The sequence below is a fragment of the Notamacropus eugenii genome, chromosome 2 (genome assembly GCF_028372415.1).
Source record: "Notamacropus eugenii isolate mMacEug1 chromosome 2, mMacEug1.pri_v2, whole genome shotgun sequence".
Taxonomy (NCBI): Eukaryota; Metazoa; Chordata; class Mammalia; order Diprotodontia; family Macropodidae; genus Notamacropus; species Notamacropus eugenii.
Window position 1 is genome coordinate 101,469,866 of NC_092873.1, and position 27,544 is coordinate 101,497,409.

The 27,544-nt window shown below is 39.5% G+C and overlaps 1 protein-coding gene across 5 annotated transcripts; it reads right to left on the reverse strand.

Moving 5' to 3' along the window:
- Positions 1–354: 354 nt before the first annotated feature.
- On the reverse strand, positions 355–18,983 carry LOC140526108 (trem-like transcript 4 protein). Of its 5 annotated transcripts, XR_011974237.1 has the most exons (6): positions 18,806–18,983; positions 17,839–18,180; positions 15,967–16,051; positions 7,356–7,450; positions 6,797–7,222; positions 3,859–6,452 (listed from the first exon to the last, which is right to left on the reverse strand). XR_011974237.1 is itself a non-coding variant. In XM_072642047.1 (5 exons), the coding sequence occupies exons 1-5, from the start codon at positions 18,855–18,857 to the stop codon at positions 6,400–6,402; spliced, it is 627 nt and encodes a 208-aa protein (XP_072498148.1). In that variant the 5' UTR covers positions 18,858–18,983; the 3' UTR covers positions 3,858–6,399. The 5 variants fall into 5 exon arrangements, 3 of the variants coding, with proteins under 3 accessions (XP_072498149.1, XP_072498148.1, XP_072498147.1); XR_011974238.1 differs by lacking the exons at positions 3,859–6,452; positions 6,797–7,222; positions 7,356–7,450 and adding exons at positions 356–2,413; positions 2,521–2,734; XM_072642047.1 differs by lacking the exon at positions 6,797–7,222 and having other exon boundaries at positions 3,858–6,452.
- Positions 18,984–27,544: the final 8,561 nt, after the last annotated feature.

The window sequence follows — 27,544 nt, forward strand, 5'->3', positions numbered from 1 at the left end:
CCCTCATTTTACATTTAAGGAAACTGAGGCAAAAAGAGGATAATGGACTTAGGAAGGATCACACAATTAATGAATAACTGAGGCTGGATTTGAACCCAGCTCTAACTGATTCCATCCCCAGAACTCTATTCCCTGTACCACCAGGTACATTTCAGCCCCAAACCTCTTTTAAAGGTTTTTTATAGGTCATAACTATTTTTATAATTGTAATAAGTTGTATTCATCTCTTTAAAAATACCTCCCTTTCTGAACTATCTTATCAGTGTGAGCCCAGTTTTTTTTTTTTTAATGTGATCTAGGTAAAACAACAGATTGGAAGAGATCAAATGCAGAGGATACAGGAGAATCTAGCTTTGTCCTCTTAAGCCAGAGAATGAAGAGATTTCCACAGTTACATAAAACACTTCTCAACGATGTTTTTTGACAAAATGTTTTAATTTTTGAATTAACATGTAATATGTTTCCTATTATTTTAGATGGACCAATTAATGAAGAGTTTAATGAAATTTATCAGTTCTAATTCCTAATATGATAAAAAAAAACACAGATGTATCTCATACATAAAAGCTGTTCAGATTCTCAGTAATTGTTAAGACTGTATTTGAATCTTGAAACCAAACATTTCAAGAAACATTGGTTTAAGAGTTCAGTTGGGAAAATATTCTGAGTATGAAATCTTTTGGTTATCTGTACATTTTTAGAGTTTTTCCTGAGTAAATTCCTGACAAAATGGTGAGAATTATCTCTCTGCATATGCACTTTCCTAACCTTTGGAATTTATCCAGCACACAGGGATCTCGAGGTTTGAGAGTGACGTCAAGGGCCAGTGAGAATAACCATTATTCTTAAAGATGATAAAAACCTAAGGTGAGGCCAGGTGGTATGATACTCAGTCTTGTCATGTTCTATGTAGGAGAAGAAAGAAAGCTGGGCCTTGGTCATGTGATCTTCCTGAGACAAGACAGACCAGAGATCTGCATAGCAGCAGACATCATGAGGCTCCATGAATGTTTCTGCCAGCCCAACTTCACAATGATGACATTGGGCTAATCCATCCTGCTGTCCTGTGAATTAGTGTAAAGTATCACAAAGTCAAGTAATTAATTTCATCAAAGGTGACTTATTCAGTATCTCAGATATGCTCACTACCAGAAATGGGAGAAATTTATAGTGAGATTGCCTTTTGAGAAGAGTGAGGAAGGAGCCTATTAATTTTCTTGTCAAAATTTTGAGCTACACTCACATAAGCGCTGGTAAAGGCAGATAAGAGCTATCTTTGGTGGAATTCCAGATGCTATTTCCAGGCTCTACCATTCATCAGTGGGGGAGGGAAGGAAGGGCCATTAGCCACAGAAGGGAAAGTCATCCCAAATGCTATCCTGATCCCCTCCTGTTAGCAGACAAGGTCTGATACAACAGCTATATATATGTTGGAGACATATTACTGATTCCATCTACAGAATGTATGTGAGATTTTTCTATTTCATTTTTTACAATGGAGTTCTTTATTGAGATGGCTTTCCTGGTATAATTGCTGGACTCCATGCACAGCCTACAAGTGGTTTATCTCCCTCATTTGAAAGATAAGGAAACAGAGGTTCAGAGGAGTCAGGCAAATTTCCAAACCAATCAAAAGCAGACAAGTGGCTAGATCCAAGGTCTTCCAGCTCTCAGGAAAATGCTCTGTCTAATACACTGCAATTCCTGTATTCAAGGACCATGTAACAGGAGTCTGCTCCTGACACATTCCTCATGGCAGTGTCATGGGCTTCAAGAAAAGACAGGGGTAACTTTTTTGTGCCTTAGAAATGAGGTCTTTATTTATTCATGGATGGGGTAGAGTTCTTTTAATAGAATAGCACTGCTGTAGTTGTTTTTACTCCAGAAGAAGGGAAGAGCCTGGTCTACATAGATCTTATAGAATGGGAAGAGCAACTTCTGAGTAAAGAGTTGAAGAATGATGGATCAGTCAGTAAATCAGTCAGCAAACATTAATTAAGTGCATCCTATGGTGATTGCTGATTCAATTTCAACTTAATTCAATAAACATTTATTAACTACCTACTATATGCCAGGTAATATCCTAAGTGTTGGAGCTGTGTGTGTTGCTGAAGAAGACCATGACATCAGAGAAATAATGACATGACTTGCATTTGATTTTGTTTTGAGTGAGGGAGGGCTGTGCAGGTCACCAGCCTCACTTCTCCTCTAGAGTCATCTGAATCCAGTGACCAGATATTCATCAGGATGGCTGGAGATGACCCAGGATGAGGCAATTGGGGTTAAGTGACTTGCCCAAGGTCACACAGCTAGTGAGTGCCAAGTGTCTGAGGTGAAATTTGAACTCAGGTCCTTCTGACTCCTGCACTGGTTCTCTATCCACTGCACCACCTAGCTGCCCCAAGTGTTGGAGCTACAAAAAAGAAAAAGAGACAGTTCTTGACCACAAAGAGTTTTTTGTTTCTTTTTCATCCTTTGTTCTCAAAGAGGATCAATGTCATCATGAACATGACATATTACCTTGTGAGTGGATTGGATTTAAGTGAGGCAGAGCTGCTCAAACTCAGCAGCCTCACTCTCTCCTTCAGGATCATAGAAGTTCATTGGCAAGACGTAAGTCAAGAGGTTTGGCATCGCCCAGAATGCAGTAGGAATCATTGTCCTTTTTAAGCATAGTGCTTTCCTATGTGTCAGTTTTTCTGAGGTAACACTCAATCCTCAAGATATTACAATCCTAGAAGAGAAGACAGCACACACAAAAGAAAAGAGAAAGGGATATTAGAAATTCTTGGAGTTCTTTTTAAAGCAAGGCATTGAGAGGAGTTTGGTGCACAGTCCTCCAGCCCACCAACTAGAAGAAAGAAGCAATTGAGAGTAAGTTGTGGAAGTGAAAACTATCAAAGCCTGAATCTTGCTTCCTGGTGATGAAATCTCAGGTGATCAGCTTTTCCTGAGAGGAAGCCTGATATTCTCTGGAATTAAAGTCAAATAGAACTGTGGTGGAAAAGGAAGTTTTTAAATGATTATTAAAGAACTATGTGAGGCACTGAAAGTTGCAGTTTCAAGGTGTGTTTTGGAGTCACCTCAAAAGAATTCACATACTCAGATTATCACAAGTCCAAGCCAAATAATTTTTTGAGGATTATGCTCTCCAGCAGGCTAGGATCCTTAGAGAAGCTTAGCAGTTTCACAAAGCAAAGCAGGGATTTTTATAGAGTAGAAAGTTATCACCAAATATTGTGGATTTGATCCAAGGGTCCTGGATGTGGTTCATGTACAATTCCCTGATTATAGAAACATACACAAAGACAAAGTAGAGTTGCACATGCAGCTACCCTTAATGCATGCAAAAAAGCCCACTGGTGGACATTACTGTGTGATAAAGATATTATAATGAGCCTCTCTACAATATAAGTTCACCTAAAGGACAGTCTTTGCAATTACTGTGCAGGCATCTACATAGGCAAAGTCTCTTCTGTGAGTTAGTGGCCCAGATCCTGTCTGGGAAATTCATTCATTGATTAAAACATATTTATCTTGAACTGGAAGGATTCCTCATTGCCTTGTTGCTGATACAAGTGTTGATAGAAATACAATTGTTGATAACATTGGTACCCCTATCAACATTCCTCTCAAGCAATATGGGATCCAAAATTAATTGGGTGGATGAGGGGTGAAGGGGTCACTTACTGGAACTTCATCAGGCTGACAAGGCATGTAGCACTGTCCCTGGCTCAATGAATCATGGAGGGGAGATTGACCAGAATTTACCACAGGCCACATCCAGGGGATGGTGGGTGGGCATAGGTTGGTATGCACTGTTCATTACCAGCTGAAGGAGAATGATCTATAATCTAGAAAATATAAATCTGGCAAGCAAATACAATATGCAGGAACTAAATATGAAAAGCAACAAAATAATTAGAGACAATATGAAAATATAGGAAAACAAAAAAAGAAACCAAGAGCCCATTGGAATAATTTGCACTTGACTTATAGGATGATCTGATCTTGTTACTTTCTTAACTTTCCATTCTGATTCCAATTCTTTCAAGAGAAGCAAATGCTATTGAAGGTGGAAGCTTTCAATCCCTGGGTTCAGTAGTTATAGAAATGAATTTATTAATGAAGTATTGACTTACTCCAATTTTCATAAAAACCTAAAGAGGAAACAAATAATTCATTCCAAAGCAGTACATATCAATAAGTTGTTTATAATAAAACATGTATATAATGAAATAGTCTTTTATTCTATAAGTTACACCCCTTTAGGAAAATAGATTGTACTGAAATTCTCTTTCCCAAGCCTAACTAAAGACATTTCTGACTTAGTTTCAGTAATGACACATCCCTCAATCAGTTGTACCAACACATCATTATTCTTATGCTTGGTAAATGGGCATATATCCTTGACACTTCATTGGCATAGTCTCTTCTTTATCATCTCTGATGTTAACCCCCAAATGCCTTTTAAAAAATCTCTGTAATATACACTCAACCTTTAGGAGAAAGGAGGGGAGAAGTCATGATGAAATGCCCCAAACATAGGGAGTTTTCTCAAAAGGAATTCAATGTAAGATGTCTTATGAATGCCCTTGTACCAGAGATCCCAGTGCTCAGGAGTTGCTTTCTTTTTCATGAGGTTGAATGTCTCAGGGGCCCTAAGAGAAGATTACTCCTTTGTGGTAGCAATGGAATGTACAAACGAATGAATCCATAAATGTGATCATACATGTATGGTGTGTGTGTGTCTGTGTGTGCCTGTATGCTAGGACTACTGGAGTTTTACAAGGTAATAGCTTCAGCTTAATCAACAGATTTATGAGATCCACAATTCCCTGTTTATTTGTGACTTGTCCTAAGTTCTCTACACCTTTTATCAAAAGACTTTTCATAACATTACCCATTTCAGAGAATAACCTGACAAAACAGGAGATAAGGAAGTCATGCTAAGATCCCTAAAATTTCAAAACCCACCTCCAGATACACACAGGATATCTCTTCCATGGTCAGATCTCTCTTTCAAAGATGTCCTTGTTCTCTTTTATTTATTAAAAATACATCATTTATTTTAAGTAATAAAAATCTATTCCCTCATGCTCCCGCCTGCTTTCCACTCTCTCCCCTCACCTGAACTCACCTTCTAGATAAGAAGAAAAACAATACCCCTGGAACAAATATTGTTCAGTCATATCCAACTCTTTGTTATTTCATTTGGTAAAGATACAGGTAAAGATAAATTAAATATATAGGAGTGCTTTCCAATTTCCTTCACCAGTTTGTTTTCCAGAAGAACAGAAGCAAATAAAGGTGTGACTTGCCCAATGTCTCTGAAGTAGTAAGTGTCTGAGAATAGGTTTGAATTCAGATGAGTAGTCTTTCTGATTTCAAGTACAGTGCTTCATCAACTGTGTCACCTAGATGCCTCAAAAACAACTCTATTGGAACTACTTTTCAAAATGTAGAAAAGGTTACATACCCCAGAGTGAGATCCTTTAATCTATAAGAGCCCACTTCAGGAGAGTACAAGAGGCGAAGTGATAAATATTGTGAAAGGTGAAATAAAAGGTTGTGTGTTTCCAAGAAGAGGGGCCTCAAATCTGGTTGGGAGATCACATAGGTCATCAAGGAGTTAGGATTTCTAAAAAGTTCTAGTGGATAAATAGGACCTACATAGGAAGCCAGGGAGCAAGACATTAGATACAGGCAGAATAGGAAGGACTAAAGAAGGAAGCAGAAGATGACCCTGTTCTGGAGCAGATGTGGCTCCATGCCACCCACAATGTTACCAAATGCATCCTGAACGAGATTAAGACATAATTGGGAAATAGGTACAAAATAAAGAAATATACAGTATAATGTAGATAATGTTGATAAATGCTTTGCAGAACTCAGGCATAGCTCAGACGGACTGTAATGTACACATTAGTGGCCCCTATTTACACTTGCTTTCTATGATATTCTAGAAAGCATGAAGAGCCCAACCTGACCAAAGAGGAGAGTCTCTGCAGGGAAATAGTGAAAAAGAAGAATGGATCAATAATTGAGGACCATGCTGTGGGAGGTCTTGGGAACCAGGGATTTGAACTTTATTTCAAATGCAATGAGGAGCCATTCTAAAGGCGCAGAGAAAGAGACTGTCCCATTTATAGAGCAACAGGGTTGTCAGGAACAGACATGGAGTCTCATCATAAGAAACAAATGAAGTGAGCTCTAAGGTTAACTCAGAATGAAAGGGGCAGGCAAAGGGCTTCAAGGATGTGGCAGGGAATGAGCATGGGGATGGTGACTGGATTCTCTGTCCTGATGGGGCAATCTCCATATTGTCCATGGCCTGGACCAAGCTCAGGATGACAGGAGCATGCATCAAGTTGGGATGCACATTGCAATAAATCCATTTCATTTCCTGTCATTTTGATCCTGAGAAAGCTCAGATTGGCTACTCCCTTTCCCTGAGGAAAGAAAAGAAAGTTCAGTTAATTAATCTTTCCTCATTGTCTGAAGCCTGAAATTATTCCCTTTTCCACCCAAGCCTGACAACTCTTGTTTTCAGTTTTCACCCACAACAGATGTCTAGGTACAGACCCCAGCCCTAGAATCAATGGCAGAAACAAAAAATAAACAAGCTACCATTTTCACTTACTCATTACCACAAGTTCATCCCTCTACTTTAAGGACACAAGCTCAGTGTGTCTCCTGCCATCTCTCCCCATGACCACCATCTCACAGCCTGCAGCTCAATACCAGAAACAGCTCCTTTTATAGAGGATTACTTTTCCTCCCCTTTGCTTATTACCATTGACTTTTCAAGGAATTCTCAACCATGTCACCACCAGGTCTAGCCTTAAGAATGAGGCTTTTAGAAATGCCTGGGCATTTTTCCTTCAGAGCTTGGGGCTCAGGGAACTGCATCTGTCCGGGAAATTAAAAGGCCGTGGTTTCTGGTCTTGTTCATCCATTGTTGAGGAAGACCATGCCATCAGAGAAACGATGATATGGCTTGCATTTGACCTTTTTTTGAGTGAAGGAGAGTAGCCTCACTTCTCCTCCAGAGTCATCTGAATTCAGTTACTGGATATTCATCAGGATGAGTGGAGACGACCCAGGATGCACTGGGAGACGTTGGCCCCTTTAGGCTAAAGACTATGCAGGTACTCACTTAAGGTGAGACAATGCCCATTCATTGAACAGGCCTGTTTAAGAAGTAGCCAAGGCACGGACCCTTTAATGAGGCAAAGACAAAGAAAGACATCAGGCTGGAAGGGAAACAGTAACAGTTACTATTGAAAATCACTCCCAAGGCAGGAGGGTCCTGGTACTTTTAAAATAAAGTCTGATTGAAGGTCTCTACTCACCTGGGCCTCTGCACCTGGCCAACAGAACAACCAGAGCTATGAAGATTAGGCCTTTGGTCACAATTAGCCCATATAGAACCTGCATCACTGTAGAACTAGAGAAAATGGAATAGTGTGATTTCCTATTATAGAGAGTAAAACAAGAAAAGCATGAAGGGGGTGGGGGGAGTGAACCAGGGGAAGGGCATGTTGGAGGGTTAGTGACTTATTAGGTCTAGCCCTGAGCCCCAGCTGTAGAGGTTCCCTACATTCCCTCTATTCATTATCTCCTATGTGTGTTATCCCATACATAGATTTTTCTGTAGAATTACAGGCATATTTTCTGCCCCATTTTCTGTGAGTTCCTTGAGACTTGAGATGGTCTTGTTTTCCTTCCTCTATATCCTCAGAGCTTAGTATAGTATTCAGCACACAGAAGGCACTTAATAAATTCAAGCTAACTTATTAGCTGAATTACTGATGGATTCTTCCTCAGGTACTGTCCACATTTGGTACACAGTGTATCTACTGTAAAGGGTTAATGGATTGAGGGTGAAGAAGAGGAGGCCTCTCTGGCTCCTCCAAGGAACACCAAAAGCCTGGAGGCTTCAGAAAATAAAAGAACAAAGAGGGCATTCATGGTGAGATACCAAGGAGGGGTAAGGGAAGAAAGAGGAAATACAAGACATCCTTCAATAGGAATCCTGGTCACTAACTCTCTGCATTTTGTGACGTCAGGATGTATGAAGTTTTGATTTCTTTTTGTTTAGTTTTTTTATTCTCACAGGGGCCCAAAGCAGGGCTGAGGTCTCTGAATGAATCCAGGAACATTTAGGAATTAAGGGCCTGCCCAGAGCCAGGAGCTGCACTGGGTGGTGGCAGAGAAGGACAGAAATAAAGGGATATCATCCTGCAGGGACCTCCCTGTGTTCTGGGGGAATGACAACACATTCACCAACAGGTAGATACAACACTGCAACTGGATAAATACAAAGAAATATTTAGGGAAGTCACTAGCAATGAGTGGGAATGAAGAAAGTCTCCTGTAGAGAGAGTTCCTTGAAGGAAGCTCCAGATAATTAAATGTGGAGGTGAGGAGTATTATATTGGAGGTGTGGGACAAAGCCACAGCTGGCATGGAAATGATAGCTGACATATCATATGTTAGGAAATGCAACTAAGACTATTTGACTGGAGAGTGGAGGGTGTGGAATACAGCAAAGTTCTAGAAATTTAGAAAAGTTGTCTGGAGTCAATCTGAAGAGTATCAGATGTCTAACTCAGGTCTTTGGATTATATCCTCCAAAAAATAGGTAGTAACCAGGCCTTCTAGAGTGACATATGATCAGTTTTGGCAGCTGTGGAGGATATGACAGAAAATGGAATGAATGGAATAATACTGACCAAGAGGTTGTACTTAGAAAGCTTTTCATATAGTCCAGTCATCTGTGTTTGTAGACCTTGCATAATCCCATGAATGTGGAAAAATGGACTGGGGCTAAGATGTTGCGGAATTGGAGCAGAGGGGATAAGCATTGGCAAGAGATTAGATCTGATGAGGGAAATAAATAGTCAAGGATGATGCTGAGGATGAAAGTCCACATGACTAGCAGGATGGCAGAGGACTAGATAGAAATACGTTGAAAATTTGAGAAAATGATTGGTTTGGGAGAAATGGCAATGAGATTAATTTCTAACATGTTGAGTTTGAAGTTCCTCAAGGACATCTAGGTGAAAATGGCCAATGGTAGTTTTTGCTGTGTATCTGGAGTTCAAGATGGACTAGGACTATGTATTTACCTCTGGCAATAACTTGTGCTAAATTGAATAAGCCATCAATGAACTCCCTGGGAAAAAATCCCCAGGGCCAGGTGGATTGACAAGTGAATTCTATCAAACATTTAAAGAATAGTTAATACCAATAATACATACACTATTTGGGAAAATTGATGGAGTACTACCAAATTCTTCTAATGATACAAATATGGTTCTGATACCTAAACCAGAAAGAGCCAAAAGAGAGAAAGAAAATTGTAGACCAATTTCTCTAATGAATAGAGGCAAAAATTTTAAACAAAATATTAGCAAAAAGAATACAGCAAGTTATCATGAGAAAAATACTTTATGATCAGGTAGGATTTATACCAGGATTGCAGGGCTGGTTCAATATTAGGAAAACTATCAGCATTATTGATCATATCATCAACAAAACTAACAGAAACTGTATGATTATCTCAATACCTGCAGAAAAAGCTTTTGGCAAAATATAACACCCATTCCTATTGAAAACAATGGACAGCACAGGAATAAATGGAGCCTTCCATAAAATAATAAGCAGTATCTACCTAAAACCATCAGCAAGTATTATACGTAACGGGGATAAGCTAGATGGATTTCCAATAAGATCAGGGTTGAAACAAGGATGTCCATTATCAGCACTGTTATTCAATATGGTACTGGAAATGTTAACTTTAGCAATAAGAGAAGAAAAAGAAATTGAGGGAATTAGAAAAGACAAAGAAGAAACTAAGTTATCACTCTTTGCAGATGATATGATGATGTACTTAGAGAATCCTAGAGAATCAAGTGAAAAACTGCTTGAAATAATAAATAACTTTGGCAAATTTGCAGGTTACAAAATAAACCCACACAAATCATTTGCATTTCTATATATTACTAACAAAGCCCAACAGCAAGTCATAGAAACAGAAATCCCATTTAAAGTTATGGTAAACACTATAAAATATCTGGCAGTCTACCTGCCAAAACAAACCCAGGGACTATATGAACACAATTACTAATCACTTTTCACATAAATAAAGTCAGATCTAAATAAGCAGAAAAGCATCAGTTGCTCATGGGTAAGCCAAGCTAATATAATAAAAATGACAATTCTGCCTAAATTAATTTTCTTATTCAGTGTCATACCACTCAAACTACCCAGAAAATTATTTTCTAGAGCTAGAAAAAAATAATATCAAAACTCATCTGGAAGAACAAAGGGTCCAGAATATCAGAGAAACTAATAAAGAGAAATGCTAGGGAAGGTGGCCCAGTCCTACCAGATCTCAAATTGTATTATAAAGCAGCAATCATTAAAACCACTTGGTACTGGCTAAGAAATTGAAGGGTAGACCAGTGGAATAGGTTAGGTACTTAAGACACAGTAGTCAAGGAATATAGCAATCTACTTGTTTGATAAACTCAAGGACCCCAACTTCTGGGATAAGAACTCATTGCTTGACAAAAACTGTTGGGAAAACTGGATAACAGCATGGTGGAAACTGGGTATCAATCAATGCTTGACACAGGAATAAAGTCCAAATGAATACAAGATCTAGGTATATAGATTGATACTATAAACAAATTTGGTGAGCATGGAATAGTGTATTTGTCAGATTTGTGGAGAATGGAGAAAACAACAGATAGAGAATGCTATGATGTTCCAAATGGATAATTCTGATTATATTAAATTGAAAATTTTTTGCAGAAACAAACCCAATGCAACCAAGATTAGGAGGGAAGCAGATAGCTGGGAAAGAATTTTTGCAACTAGTGTCTGTGATAAAGGCCTCATTTCTAAAATATACAGAAAACTGAGTTAAATTTACAAGAATACAAGTCATTCTCCAATTGATAAATGGTCAAAGGATATGAACAGGCAATTTTCAGAGGAAGAAATTAACAATATCTATAATCATATGAAAAAATGCTCTAAATCACTTTTGATTAGAGAGATGCAAATCAAAACAACTCTGAGGTCTCACATCACACCTATCAGATTGGCTAACATGATAAAAAAGGAAGATAATAAATGTTGGAGAAGATGTGGGAGAGCTGAAACACTAATTCATTGGTGGAACTGTGAGCTTATCCAACTATTCTGGAGAGCAATTTGGAACTATGTCGAAAGGGCTACAAAACTGTGCAAACCCTTTAACCCAGCAATTTCACTTCTCGGACTATATCTCAAAGAGATAAAAATGAGAAAGAGTCCCATGTGTACAAAAATATTTACAGCCGCTCTCTTTGCGGTGGCCAAAAACTAGAAATCAAAGGGATGCTCATCAATTGGGGAATGGCTGAGCAAGTTGTGCTATATGTATATAATGGAATATCATTACGCTGTAAGAAATGAAGAACAGGAAGACTTCAGAGAGGCCTGGAAGGACTTATATGAACTGATGCTGATGAAAGGAGCAGAACCAGGAGAACATTATACACAGTAACAACTACTGTGTATGAAGTATTTTTCTGGTAGACATAGCCTTTCATAGCAATGCAAGGACCTAAAACATTTCCAATGGACTCCTGAGGAAAAATACTTTTCACATCCAGAGAGAGAACTATAGAATTGAATCGCAGAATGAAACAGACTGTTTTTTCTTGTGCTATGTTTTGTTTTGTTATGTTTTTTCTCATGGTTTCTCCCATCCATTACAATTCTTCTATGCAACTTGACCAATGTGAAAATGTGTTTAATGAGAATGTATGTGTATAACCCATATAAGATTGCACACTGTCCCATGCAGGGAAGGTGAAAGGAGCAAGGACGGAAGGGGAGAAAACTTAAGACTTACAGAAGTGATCGTAGAAAACTGAAAACAAATAAATTAATTTAAAAAATAACCTGTGTTCAGGTGATAACTGGATCTATGATAGCTAATGACATGAACCATAGAGAGATGAACCAGAGAGAATGGAGAGGTCATTGAGACTGAGAAGAAGCAACTTGGACTAATAAACTGGGGCTGAACAAATAAGGACCATGAAGAATTTTGGGACTGGAGGTACTTATATCACAGTGCATTTTATGAAAGTGTAGGGTTAATGGAATATAAAATCTTCTATGTGACCATGTGCCTCTTTTCCCTTGGAACAAAAACCCTGTTTCCAGGTCCAAAGGCACACACATATTTCAATCACAAATATCTTGCTGCTTTGAACTTCTGTTCAGTTCACCACCATGATACATTCTGAGTCATATAGAGCCCTGGAAGGTGCTGAGCTAAATAGGCACTGAGTTACATGGGTTGTGATGCCTTCTGGCTCTCAGTCTATTATCTGAAGACTATATATACTGGTACGTTGGTATTTTACTTTGTGTATCACTCATGGGAAGAATGTTTCTTTTTGGTTTGGCCAGATGAGACTCTGGGGAGCCATTGTTAAAGGACCCTCCAGCTTTGTGAACCCAGATGTTGGTGCTCCCTAGTCTGGTGAATATGTGTCTATTTTTCTGCTTAGACAGTTGAAGTCCCATCTACTGGATTCTTTCTCTCTACTTATATATCTTTCTCATTATTTAATTGAAGTAAGATTATTAACCCCTTTGAAGCTATCTTTCCTTTAGAAAAGCAGATCAAGAACCTGTGTTAGCAGCCCTCCTGTGTGCTGGTGTTATTTGTCTTACACCTCCACAGCAGCTGTCTATGGGAAGGTTGAGAGGGAAATATTTAGAGCCCAGGAAAGACTCTGGGAGCCAACCACCTCAGAAGAAACCGTAGGCAAGAACTTTGGAATAATATCCACTGATAGAAAATGGGGTTTGAATGGTAACCCAGCAAAGGAGATGGAGAGAGTTGTCTGACGAGCTCCAGGAAAAGAATAGTCATAGCTAGCATCTCTTTGGCATCTTCTGTTGTGCTAATCACTTTACAAGTATTATCTCATTTAATCTTGCCAACAACTCTGAGATATAGGTGCTATTATGATCCCCATTTTACAATTATAAAATGAGGTAAGCAGAAGTTAAGTAACTTCCCCAGGGTTACACACTAAGGAAGTGTGTGAGCTTGATTTAGAAATCAGGTCTTCCTGTCCTGGACCATTTCTCTAACCATTGCACCAATTTTGCTGTTGTTGTTCAGTTGTTTCAGTTATGTTCATGATCCATTTTGAGTTTTCTTGGCAAAGATGTTGTAGTGGTTTGCCATTTCCTTCCCCAGATTATTTTAGAGATGAGGAAACTGAGGCAAACAAGGTGAAGTGACTTGCCCTGGGTCACATATTTACTAAGTTTCTGAGGCCAGATTTGAATGTTTTCCTGACTCCAGGTCTGGCACTCTTTCGACTCTGCCTAGCTGCCCATTGCACCAGTTAGACGCCTCCGGAATCCAGGGAGGAGACAGTAGAAGTGCTTATTGGTATTAGAAACTATGGAGAGATCAAAAAGGATGAAAACTAGGAAAACACCATAAGATTCAGAGATCAATGGTTGCTTTGGAGAGAATGGTATCACTTGGGTAATGAAGCAGATAGCCACATCTTTAGGTGGTTGAGAAATTAAAGAAAGCATTAAGTGTTAGATTGGGGGAGGGCAGAATTAAGATGGCAGAGTGAGAGGGGACCACCTTCTTCTTTTTTCTTCCATACTTCTCCTACAACAGTCGCTGAAAACATGCTAAACTGAATTTTGAATGAGAAAGGCAAGAAAAAGCATAGTGAATCATTGCGCCCATCCAAGACAGCTTAGGAAGAGACGGAGAGGTCTGAGGACATTGAGGAAAATGGAAGCAGAATCATTTGGTTCTGGATAAGAAAGAGAGTGGTTGATCAATACAGAAGATTAGCTACATGATATACAGAAGCAAATGAACACTGTGACTTAGTATTTGATAAACTCTAAGACTGTACCTATTAGAGCAAGAAATTAGTATTTGACAGAAAATGCTGAGAAAACTGGAAGGTGGTTTGATATAAACTAAGCATAGACTAATATCTCACACAGTATACCAAGATAAGCTCCAAAGGGATAGATAATGGAGATACAAAAGGTGATATGGTAAGATAATTAGGGGAACACAGAAAAAAAAACTTCTCAGATCTACAGCTACATGATCAAATAGATAGAAGACAAAATTTCACAGGAGGCAAAATGGATAATTTTGATTGCATAAAATTGAAGTTTTTTGCACAAAAAAATCAAAGTAGAAAAGTTAGAAGAAAAACAGGAAACTGAAGATGGTAGAGAATTTACAACAACTTTCTCTGACCATGGTCTCCTTTTTTAACTACATAGGGAACTGAGCCAGGTTTTTATTTATAAAAATAAGAGCCATTTTCTAACTGATAAATAATCAGAGAAGATGAACAGGTAATTTTCAGAGGAAGGAATCAAAATTATCAATAGTCATATAAAATGCTTTAAATCACTATTAATTAGATAAAAGCAAGCCAAAATGACTCTGAGGAGCCACTTCACACATCAAATTGGCTAAGATGACAGCAAAGGAAAATAGCAAATGCTACAGGAAATATTGGAGGAAAACTGCATTGTTGGTGAAATCATGGACTGGTCCAGCTATTCTGGAGAAGAATTTGGAACTATGTGCGAAGAGATATAAAACTGTGTATACCAATACCAATACTAGGTATAAACTCAAAGAGATCAAAGGAAAAGATTTCATATATAGAAAAATAGCTATAGAAGCTCTTTTTGAGATGGCAGAGAAATGGAAACTAAGGGAATCAATTGAGAAATGAGTGAACAAGTTAGAGAATAAGAATGTGATGGAATACTATTGCATGGAAAAAGAGTGAAAGGGATGGTTACAGAAAAACTGTTAAGATATATGAAATGACACAAAGTGAAGTGAGTAGAACCAAGAGAATAATTTACATAGTAACTGCAATATTGTAAAGACAATACTGTGAAGGATTTAGTAATTCTGATGAATAAAATGATCCACAACAATCCCAAAGGACTATGATGAAAAATGCTATCCATCTCCAGATAGAGAACCAATGGACTCAGAATGCCAATTAAAGGATATACATATACACACATCTGCATATGTATGTGTATATGCACACATATACATGTATACATATATATACATGTATACATGTATATACATATAAGTATGTATATGTATATATACATATATATGGAACATGGCTAATGCAGAGATATGTTTTGCATGACTTGATTTGTATAATAGGTTTTAAGAAAGAAGAGAATTTGGAACCAAAAAAAGAAAAAAATTAAAAACACACAAAAAATGTAAGCAAGACCTTTAGGCAAGTAAACTTTTTCGATATGCAAGTTTTCTCTATTTCACAATTTTACTTGGGGCTATATGCTCTGGAACAAATTGGAAAGAAAGGGACAGACAGCCATTCACTGGGGAGTCTGCCCAGTTTGGGAGGAAGAGAAAGTCCTTTGCAACAGAGGAATCTTTGGGCACCAGCACCCTAGCCTCATTGACTCAGAACTCTTTGGTTGATTTGGAGGTGAGAAAGCATAAACGAGTCAGAGGTTTCTTCATCTTACATGGTTGTTGGTACAACAAGGAAACAGTGGAAATAGGACTTAGCACATAACACAAATCATTGCATAACATAATGTCAGGGCTAGTGCTAAAAGAAATCAGACTTCAAGTCATCCTAAATTCAAAATCAGGAAGAATGGGGAAGAGACAACAAGCATAGATTCCCCAAGCCCAAAGTACCTTGAGTTCCTGGAACCCCTTGGTAAGTTTGTTTGTTTGTTTTGATCAGAATGAGGAAGGTCATTAAGGCTAGGGGAAGTCCCATTTAGATGGATATGCTGGAAGCAGCACAAGTGAGACCATTCTGATTGTTGGAGTTTATGCTCTTGGGACAAGGGATTGCAAGGAAGGAATTATACCTGCTGATGGTCACAGGGGTGGTCAGGTTGGTGGTAGGCATCTCTGCAGTAGTTTGAGAATATTTGGGGGGACTCACTTTTTGTTCTGCAAAAACAACAGAGTAAGGAACAAATCAGATCCAGAGCCCCATTCTCATGTGACCCCTCTTCCCTGTAGCTGCCCAACAAGATTGCTGACCCCTGGGCTTGAGGTACCAGATGCATGCATTCTGTGGACTAACATTATTGCACATTTTATACCATAAATTATATATTATTTAGTACTCTAACCTATTTTTCCTGCTCTTTTTTTCACAAGTAGGCATCTTTGCCTCCTCTATGGATATTCCTATGGGAATGTCAGCATGAGCTGAGTATCCAGAATGAAGGAAATGCTAATAAACTCCCAGATATAGATCATTTTATACTTCAGAAGTGTGTTTCCCTACTCATAACCTCCTCTTCTCTACCTCACCTCAATACATGAACATGGAAAGTTAGTTCGGAGAGAGCTGGAGTGACCTTCCAGGGTTACAACCCAGGTCAGTTTCACAACTAAGACTTAATTTATTCCTGTGTTCTTTCCATTAGAACCTTCCAGTATCTATTCCACCTTTGGTGGACCCCAAAATACCCTGCCCCCGTATGTTATGGGCCAGAGCTGCTGGCACCATAGATCAGTAAAGCATAAGTCTGTTTGTGTGTATATTTGTGTATGTTGGTACAAAAACAGGGGATTCTATGTGTGTTAGTACCTGTGTAATAAATGATCATATTTGTATAAACTGGTGTATATGCTACACTGAAGACCCCAAAGGTAGAAACTCCAGATAAAGCATCTGCTCTGTATGGGACTGAGCCCAGAGAAGAAAATGTCTCATGATGCCTGGAGACCAGAGAGTAAATCTCCTACTCCTCCTTCTTTTACCCCTCTCCCTCCACCCAAATCATAGTATGGAAAGACATGAGGAGAGGATGTGAAAGGGGAGGGGCAGGAAGTTGAAGGACTGAAAGAGGGTGAGCATCTCCTCCCTGGAGACCCCAGGGCAGCCTAACCTCACATCCTGCCCCAGAGTCATGTTGATGGGGTGTTTGAGTGCATGTGCTTGGACCCCAATTCTAAAATCACATTTCTCTTTAAAAATCACATTTCTCCCCAGCCTCAAAACAGTATCCCAGGCAGTTTCTTCCCAGCTCAAGGACACAGCCTGCTCTAGCAAAACTTTTATCTCTTTTCTTGATACAGTAGCAAGCTGCAACTATAGAACTTATTAGTCTGAACCAGCTGTATACTGGCTGAACTGGTTGTGTACTGAGTCATAATGACATTTACTACTCACTGACCAATCATACATATCCTAGACTTAGACATACATATACTTCCTTACATTTATTTTGTCTAACAAGACATTGATGAGAGCAGCCTGGTATTCCTTAGTCAACCCTGACCATTAGTTGACTTAGTGACATTTCAGACCTAAAACCACACCTCTATTTAGCCCCTCCTTGATATATTTTTCCAGTGAACTCTGGGTAAAATATCTGAGCAGTAGATACTAAAAGTGTATGTTCCATTAAGAACTAACCACTCCCTAATCTCACCTTGAATCACCTAATTAGCATATTTGTTACATTTTACTATAGAATATCCTATATAAACTTTACCTGTACTCCTAAAAGGTTGCAGGTTCCCTAAGAACTCTTGCCCATTGAAAAGCATAGTAAATCTTTACCTTGACCTTAACAGTGCTTGAGTCTGTAAATTCTTTTCCAGACAGGCAATGCAGGCAACTCCAGTCTTGGAGTTCCTATTCCTCTCTTTCCAGCCCTCATCAATGTGGTATTTCCTAAGCTCTGCTCGAACTGAAAGGGATTGAGTTGCCAGGGACTTACCTGGAGAAACCTCTAGGCTGATTGTCCTGATAACACCAATAGTGTTGTTGACAGCATCATAGGTTCCACACCAATAGATGCCAGAGTCATTCACCCTGAGGTTAGACATGGAGATGGTGATGATACCAAAATGGTTGTCATCCTCCAGGGAGGTTCGTTGGTCCTTAACTTGCCAAGATAAGATTGACGTCCTGGTAATTAGTCTATCACACAGCCTTCCATTTTCTTGCAGTTTACACCAGGTTTTCCATCTGTTCTCAGCTTTCTGGGGATTGTAGGTGCAACTCAGTTTGAGTGTCTGCCCCTCCTGATATTTCATGTGGGACACTTGCCCCTGTGAACCTGAAAAGCAAATCATCAGGTCAGGGGGAGCCCAGCTGGGCCTGCCTTGAGTCTCTCCCTTCCTTGACTGAAGATATGAACAAGGTAAGGGAGGTTGATGTCCTTTAGTAACATCTTCTATGAAAACATGCCTCAAAGAGCCAGTCCCTCACCCAAGGGAGCCCCCTAATCAATGGTGGGCTAGTAAACAATTAACAGCCAGTTCTCTCAATCTTTCTCTTTGCATCCCTCTGCCCCTCTTCTTCCCTCCCCCTCCTCTGTCTTTGCTTCTCTCTCCTCTGTCCCTTTATGCACATATCTATGTACATATTCATGCTGGTGACAATTGTTAACATTTTGCCCATTCCTTTCTAAGTCTACTCAATTAACTAAACAATAAGTCAACTCCTCATTTGTATGCAGCATTTGCCAATTTTCACAATGTAAAAGCTCTCACTAGAAATGTAACCATCAGCTCTTCCAAGCCAGTGTAAGCTGGCTCCAGCACACCACTGCTCCCATCCCTCCCCAGGCCCTCATAGCCACACAACATTGTCCTCCCTTCCCTCTGCCTCTCCTCTCTCTTCTCTGTTCCCTGTCAGTCATCACCTCTACCCTTTCTTAACCTACCCCCTACCCCAGATACCCATTAACAGCAAAAGCAGCAGCAGTAGCCATGAGGCTGCCTGGGCCATCATGTTTCCATGGGTCCAGAGGCAGGAGAAATGGGAGGTGGTCTTTTCATGCTGTCCTGGCTGAAGAATGGCAGAAGGGTGTTGGTTCTGATTCTCCCCTGCCTGATTCTGAACTTCTAAGAGGAAAGAAGAAGTAAGAGAGAGTTGGGGGAGCTATGGTTAGGGAAGTGTGTATAACTGAAGGAGCAAAAATGCTGATCTCATACAAGAGAGACGAGAGGCACTTATGTCTCAGGGATTCAACTGGTCAGGGCTCTGATCCCCAATATGACCTAGGGAGCCTTCTTAGGAAAAGCCTTGACTCTTAGTACCAACCATGGAGCTTGTGTTACACCATAGGCTTCCTGGTCTCACATACATCTATCCCATGATTATATATCCAAAAAGTCTGAGCAAAAGGGAGAGGATAAGTGGATGAGGTAAGTGTGAGAACTAGGCCTAGCATTTAATCAAGATAGAGGCAAATGAAACAGAGCTGTCTGGTCTGAGAGGATAATTTCAGCTGCTGGGGGGAGAGGTCTATTTTGGGGAATCTATTTAGAAAGAACATCCAGAAAAAGAGGATACCATCTCCTCACTGCCTCTTCCCTTGTCCTCTCTGTATGGCCCTGAGGAATCAGTGGGACACAGAAAGACTCTTCCTCTTCTTCCTGGTCACACTGAGTCCTTACCATCCACCATTCTCTGTCCTTTCTCCTTCCCTAGGAAAATTATTTGAAAATGATTAAAAGGAGTTGGGAGAATGGGAATGGAAGACTGTTGGACACAGAATCCTGTGGTCTAATTAGAAATTATTGTCCATTATTCCTCTGGTGGAAAAAGAGGGATATATCTAGAATTGTCATCCATGTAAGCTATGTCACGGGACCATAGAGTGTAAATCTACAGCCAAATAAAACCTCAGAAACCATTTAATCCAGCCATTCTCAATGGTCCAAAGACCTCTGGAAGAGGGAAGGGAAGGGAAAAGCATTATATAGTGCCTATTTTAGGCAAGGCACTATGCTAAGTGCATTTACAAATACCTCACTGCTCTTCACAATAACATAGAGAAGTAGGTACTATTGTTTCCCTTCATTTTATAGTTAAGGAAACTGAGGCAAAAAATAGAGTAAAAACAGGATCAAACAGTATCTGAGGCTGGATTTGAACCAGCTCTAATTGACTCCAACTGCAGAACTCTGTTCACATTACCACCAGATACCTCTCAATCCCCAACCCTCTTTTAGCAATCTTCATAGGTTACAGCTATTTATATAATTGCAATAAGTCTCTGTTTGCCCCTTAAAATATACCTCCCTTTTCCAACTATATATTGGTGTGAGTTCAGATCATTTTACATACTTCAGTGGAAAACATCAGATTGCAACAGATGGAATGGAGAGGAGACATGAGAATTCAACTTTGTCCTATTAAGTCAGATAGTAAAACAGTTAGTTAAAACAATGACACTTCTCACTGTTGTTTTTTAAATAGCTGTTTTTAACTTTATTAAATAATAATTAATTAAATAAATAATAATTTATTATTTTATTAAAATGTAGCAGTTTCATTATTATTATTATTATTTTAATTGAATTAATAGTACATTCAAATTTATTTTTATAATCATTTTGTTTTATATTACATATTATTTGTATTATAGTTATTTTTAATTTCTAATATGATAAATATCAACAGATATAGCCCATAAACAAAAGCACTTTGAAGTTCTTAGCAATTTTTGGCCATAGGAAGAGGACAAGGGAAGACTATTGGGGTCTTGTGACCAAAAATTTCAAGAACCATTGGTTTAAGAGTTCAGTTGGGAGAATGTTTTGAGTGTGAACTCCTTTGTACCTTGTATATTTTTGAAGTTTTCCTTCAAAAATTCCTGAGAACGTGGCATCTCCTGAACTTTGGAACTAGATCAGAGCACAGATGTATTCAGGTTTGAGACTGAGCTCAGGGAGTAGTGATAATATCCATTGTTCTTAAAGATGATAAAAACCTAAGGTGAGGTGAGGTAGTATGATCCTCAGCCATGTCAAGTCCCACATGGGAGAAGAAGGAAATCTGGGCCCTGGCCACATTCATCTCCATGAGACAAGAGAGACCAAGAACCTGCATAGCAGGAAACACCATGTGGCTCCATGAATGCTTCTGCTATCAAACTTCACAATGATATCATTGGGTTAATACATTCTGTTGTCCTACAGGTTAATTTAATGTAACATAAATTAATCGATTATGTCAAGGGTGACTTGATCAGTATCTCAGATCTGCCCACTACCAGAAATAGGAGAAATCTATGCTAAGATTGCCTTCTGGGGAGAGGGAGGAAGGAGGAGTCCATGGCTCTCTTTTCAAAGTTTTGAGCCAAATTAACTTGAATGCTCATAATGGGAATTAATAGCTACCCTTGGTGGAATCTCTGATACTATTTCCAGGTCTACCATTCATCAGTGGGGGAGAGGAGGGAGTACAATTTGCACGGAAAGGAGTCATCCCAACCTCCCTCCTATTAGCAGACTATGTCTGATACAAGAGTTATATGTGGGTTGGAAATATATTACTGATTCAATCTACAGAAAATATGTGAGATTTTTGTATTTTTATTTTTTCCTACTGACTGCTTTATTGAGATGGATCTCTTATTATAATTTCTGGGCTCCACGGCCTACAAGTGGAAAATGACTGATTCAACTTATTTCCCTTATTAGAAAGATGAGGAAACAGAGGTGCAGAGGGGACAAGCAACACACATAATGAGAAGCAGATCTGGGGCTAGATCTGAGTCTCCCAGCTCTCAGGACAATGCTCTTTCTAACACACCATAGTTCCCAGATTCAAAGACCATGCAACAGGAGGCTACTCCTGACACATTTCTCATAGCAGGATTATGGTCTTCAAGAAAAGACAAAGGTAATTTTTTTGTCCCTTACAAATGAGTCCTTTGGTGATTCATGGATGGGGTAATATTCCTTCAATAGAACAGATTTGTTGACCTTGTTTTTACTCCAGAATAAAGGTAGAGTCAAGCCTGAGTAGATCCTGTGGAACAGGAGGAAGAACTTCTTGTGAAGCAATAGATAAGGAATGATGTATCAGTCACTAATTCAGACAGCAAATATTTTTAAGTCCTTTCTATGGCAAGTGTTTGTTCAATTCCAACTCAATTCAAAAAATATTTAATAAGTACCTAGTATATGCCAGGCAATATGCTAAGTCCTGAAGCTACAAATAAGAAAAATACGAAGTTCCTGCCTACAAGGAGCTTGTTGTTTGTTGTTCATCTTTCTTTCTCAAAGAGGATCAATGTCACCATAAACTTGACATCTTGACTTGCGAGTGGATCAGATTTAATCAAGGCAGAGCTGCTCAAAGTCTTCGGCCTCACTCTCTCCTCCAGAGTCATAGGAGTCAAGTGGTAAGACAGAAGTTAAGAGAATGGCCATGGCCCAGGATGCAGTGGGAGACTTTGGCCTTTTTAAGCCAGGTTTTTCCCAGGTTTCAGTTTGTCTGAGGCAATGCTCATTCTCCAGGAGCTTACAATTCAAGGAGGGAAGACAACACAAAAAAAATAAAGTAGGTAGGAGTTACTAGGAATGCTGGGAGCTCTCTATAAAGGAAGGCATTGAGAGGAGTTTAGTGCACAGCCCCCCAATCCACCAATTAGAGGGAAGAGTCAATTTAGGGTGAGTTGGGAAGGTGAAGACTATCAAAGCCTGAATCTTTCTTCCTGGTGATGAGATCTCAGGTGATCAGCTTTTCTTGAGAGGAGGGCATGATATTGCCAGGAGTCAAAGTCAAACAGAGCTGCTGATGAAAAAGTAAGTTACTAAGTTATTTTCAAGGCACTATGTGAGGTAACAAGGACACAAAAAAGACAAAATACTGCTCCTGCTCTCAAGAAGGTCACAGTCTAAAGGGTTAGACCCCATGGAAACAATCATGCTATACAAGAGAAATTAAAATAATTAGCAAAGGGAAGAAAGTAGAATTAAGAGAGAGTGGAAAAGGCTTCATGTAGAAAGTGGTATGTTAGGTGAATCCTGAAGAGAAGCCAGGAGGCTGAGGTGAAGAGAAAGAGAGTGTTCAAGTCATGAGGGAGAGTGAGTGAAAATGCGCCATCAGGAGATTGAATGTTTTGTGTGAGGAACATGCCACTGTCACTGGAGCCCAGAGGACATGGTGGGAACTTGAGGGTGTAATGAGTAAGAAGACTGGAAATGTAGAGTGGTTATGAAGGCTTTCGAATGCTAAGTAAAGGACTGTGTATTGGATATCGGAGGTGAAAGGGAGCCCTTGAAATTTACTGATTGAGGGATGACATGGTCAGATCTGTACTTCAGGAAATTCACATTGATAACTGAGTGTAGGATGAACTGAAAGCAAGGAGACGAATGAACAGTATAAATTATTGCAACAATCAAGGTAGGAATTCATGAGGTTTCAAAGCAGGAGGATAGCAGTATCAAAAGAGAGAAAAGGATATATCTGAGAAATTTTATAAAGTTAAAATCAACAGGCACTGACAACAAATTTTACTAGAGGAAGTGGAGGGGAGGATACTGGGGAATTAAATATAACACCTACATTCCCAGCTTGTATGATTGGGAGGATTGTGATACTCTCAGCAGTGAAAATGAAATTTGAAAAAGTGCAGGGTTAGGGAGGGAAAAATAGTAAGAGTTGAATACAACTGAAATGACTTAACAATAATAAGACTAGGAAGAGTTCCAACCTTATAAGAGGGAGGTTGGAGAGGTCAACCTTGGGTGATTCTACTCATTAGGGCTTTAAGCCCTAATGTTGACTTAGGTCTCCTCTTGAAACAGCCTGGGACCTTCAAAGAACAAGACTACAGTTTCTGTAAAATTTGAATTCAGTCAAAAGGCCACATTTAGGGACCTAGAAAGTCATGTGTGGCCTTACGGTCACAGGTTCTCCACCCCTGGTATAGAGGAAGGGGAGAGAGTAAGCTATAGTGCAAAATGTGCTAGAACTGAGCTTTAGATATAACCAGGACTCTGACAAATAGGAATGAAATTGTGTAATCTGGGAAGTATAACTTCAGGTGGATAAAATGACAGCTGTTGAACACACAGAAGCATAGCTAGGAAGGACATTCAGGGCAGAAACTGCTAGGTAGCACAGTGGATAGAATGGACTGAGAGTCATTCAAATCATACTTCTGGTTCTTAGAAGCTGTGTGACCTTGAGCAATTCACCTAACTCATCTAAGCCTCAGTTTCCCTGTCTGCAAAATATGGGGTATTTTGAGGCTCAACTGAGGTAATTTCTATAACGTACTTTTTAAGAACCAAATGCTAGTTCTCATTATTAAGAATCAGCTTATGATGCCTACAATTCCTCATGACCTCTTCCACTAACCTCTGCCTTTCTCCTTCTGGCCAAGAGAAACCAGTGGCACACTGAGAAAGTGCCCTTCCCTCTCTTCCTCCTCACATGAAGTGTTCCCCTACCTAACTTTGTCAGTCCTTTCTCCAGCCCAAGAGAATGGATTTTGCTAGAGGGGTTGGGAACATGGGAAGGTTGACTATGGAGATAGTGGATATAAGTTTAACTCCTAGCTATAGCATTGATAGGTATTTAGGTATAGCATGTTCTCCCATAAAGGACAGTGGGGATGGGTGCTAAGCTTCAAAAGCAGAAAGCAAAATGATGACCCTGACCAGAGGCACCTGGCAATAAACAGCTTCTGGGAAAAAGTAAACTCATTGACAACAAGGAGGCATCAGAGAGAGAGGAACATGGATATGCAAATCTTGGCCTCTTCTCTCACTCCAGCTCCACCCATGGCTGTCATGAAAAATGAACAGTTGTGGTAGGATTGTATAAGTGTTGAGCCGGGAGGCTGTGTTTTTAAACTCATCATATAATTTGGCAACCAACATTTTTTTTAAATTATTGCTATAAAAATTCTAGAGACTAGATTGAGTGCTCACCCAATAACCAACAGAACCTGGTCAGTACATGGTTGTTGAGACTGAGCATAGGGCCAAGTCTGGAATCCCACTGTCCTTAACCAATATAAAAAACTCAAGCTTTGTTGAGCCCCACTGTGCATGAGCCCAATACACAAGGGTTGGCCGCATATATCTCTATGGAGCAAGGGAGAGCACAAGGAAACACTGAGGCACATTGTTTATCTTAAGTTCTCATCTATATGCTTGCCTTAATGTATATTTTTATGGTATGGTACATGTAAGATTTCATTATGCCAAGTCCCTATTCTTCTAACTAAAGGTGACAAATTAGTTGTTGATTTTTTCCAATGATATTTTATTTTTCTCAATTACATGTAAAACCAGTTTTTAAGTTTTTAAAAATGTTAATCTCTAATTTATTTCCTTCACTCCTTCCCCTAGTCATTCCTTGAGATGGTAAGGAAATTGATCCGTTATACATGTCCAATCATGCCAAACATATTTCCATATTAATCATATTGTAAAAGAAAACAGATAAAAACCCATAGAACATAAAGAAAGGGGGAAATAGTATTCTTTGATCTGCATTCAGACTCCATCAGTTCTTGCTCTGGAGATGGATATGATTTTTCATCATGAGACCTTTGGAACATTGCTGAGAATAACTAAGTCATTCATAACTAATCATCATATAATATTGTTGTTCCTGGGTACAATGTTCTGTTACTGGTTCTGCTCACTTCATTTTGCATCAATTCATACACATCTTTCCAGGAAATTAACAAATTGTGTTGAGCACCCATTGCTTACTATCTGACAAACAGCCTGAGACAAAAGGTATCCTGAGTGAGACTACCCGCAGCTGGGCTGGGAGAATCAACTATTAACTTTCTAAGGCATTTTGAAAAAATGTTGAGCCTGGTGAACTTGAGTGTTTATAAAAGGAGCTGATGACAGTGATCCTCAGAGGAATGAATGGTGGATGCTGACTCAGTTTCCTCATCTATAAAATGAGCTAGGGAAGGAAATGGCAAAGCACTCCAGTATCTTTGCCAAGGAATCCCTAAATGGGGTCATGAAGAATCAAATATGACTGTAATGACTCAACAACAAAGTCTGACACTAGGTTTATCTAGATATTGGAGAGATATTATGTATTCTACCTATAGAAAGTATAGGTGTTCATTAGGGATAACCTAGGTCTGTTACTTTATTGGCAATGGAACTCCAAGATAAAGAAACTCTACCAATGCAGGATGATTCTCAAAACACCAGGATCTTAGGTGACTTGCCCAGGCTCAAGGAGTCAGCATGTATCAGAGGCCAGACTTGAACCAAGGCCTTCTGACTCCTAAGCTATCTCCTTAATTAGATGATATTTTGCAGTATTTGCTGTCTTCCCAGCCTTGGGGTCCCATAACCCACAGTTTGGGAACTACCAATCTAATGCATACCCCTTATTTTCCAAGTGATAAAATGGAAGTTCAAAGGAGTGAACTTCAGGGGTCTGATCACCTGTTTCCCTCAATAGACTTCTCTCCAGGACCTGATACTCTGCCTGGACTCATTTCTCAATGGTTAACACCCACCCACTCAGTCATATCTGCCCCATTTTTCCTCAGTTTTGAACCTTGACAGTCATATAAACCCTATTCCCCATTTCCCAAGAGAGATTTCTTTCTTCTGTCCCCCTTGACCTTACTCAGGGTCAGTATTCAATCCCAGATATATTCTCCCCTTCCATTGTGTTCTCAAATATCTCCTCCAAAATTTTCATCTTAAAATTCTTCCTTTTCTGCACTCTTTGCTTTCTGTTTCTCACTGAAAGTCAACTCTCTCTTTATGACATTGCATCCCTGGCCACTACTGCCAATACTGATTATATCCCACTCATATTTCCCTATTCACCAATTGTGGTGGAGTTAGAGAACACCTTACACCCCGTGGCCACTTCCATGTTCTCCCTCACCAACCACCACTTAGTAATCCTTCTGCTTTGTTGTTGTTTAGTCAATTAGTCTGGCTCTTCATGACCCAATTTGAGTTTTTCTTGGTAAAGATACTGAAAATGTTTGCTATTTTCTTCTTCAGCTCATTTTATAGATGAAGAAACTGAGGCATATAGGAAAGTGATTTGCCTAGGGTCACAGAGCTAATTGAGTATCTAAGGTGGGATTTGAATTCAGGTCCTACTGATTCCAAGGCCATCACTCTATCCACTATGCCACCTAGCCACCCCTTCTCTTTTGACACTCATTTAATCTCAGTTTAATACTTAATCAAGATTCTAGAGGGGGCAGAGACAAGATGGTAGAGTAAAAGCAAGGACTTGCTTGAACTCTCTCCCAAACCCCTCCAAATACCTGTAAAAATGACTCTAAACAAATTCTAGAGCAGCAGAACCCACAAAATGACAGAGTGAAACAAATTTCCAGCCCAGAACAACCTGGAAGGTTGAAAGGAAAAGTCTGTTGCACCAGGCTGGGAGAGGTGCACAGTCCAGCACAAAACCTGCCAGCACAGACCTGGCCCTAGCAAGCCCAGAACAGGTCTCAGGGGAATGAATCATTGACAGCTATAATGATTTTCAGACTTCTCAACTCACAAATACCAAAGACAATTTAGAAGCTCAGCAGGAAAGGTCTGTTGAACTTGAGTGAGAAAGAAGTGTGGTCTGGCCACTGCCCAGGGCAGTGGCTGCTTCTGGAGCTCTTGGCCGGCAGATGAGGAGGGGGTGGGTCTAGTAGCTGATCAGCT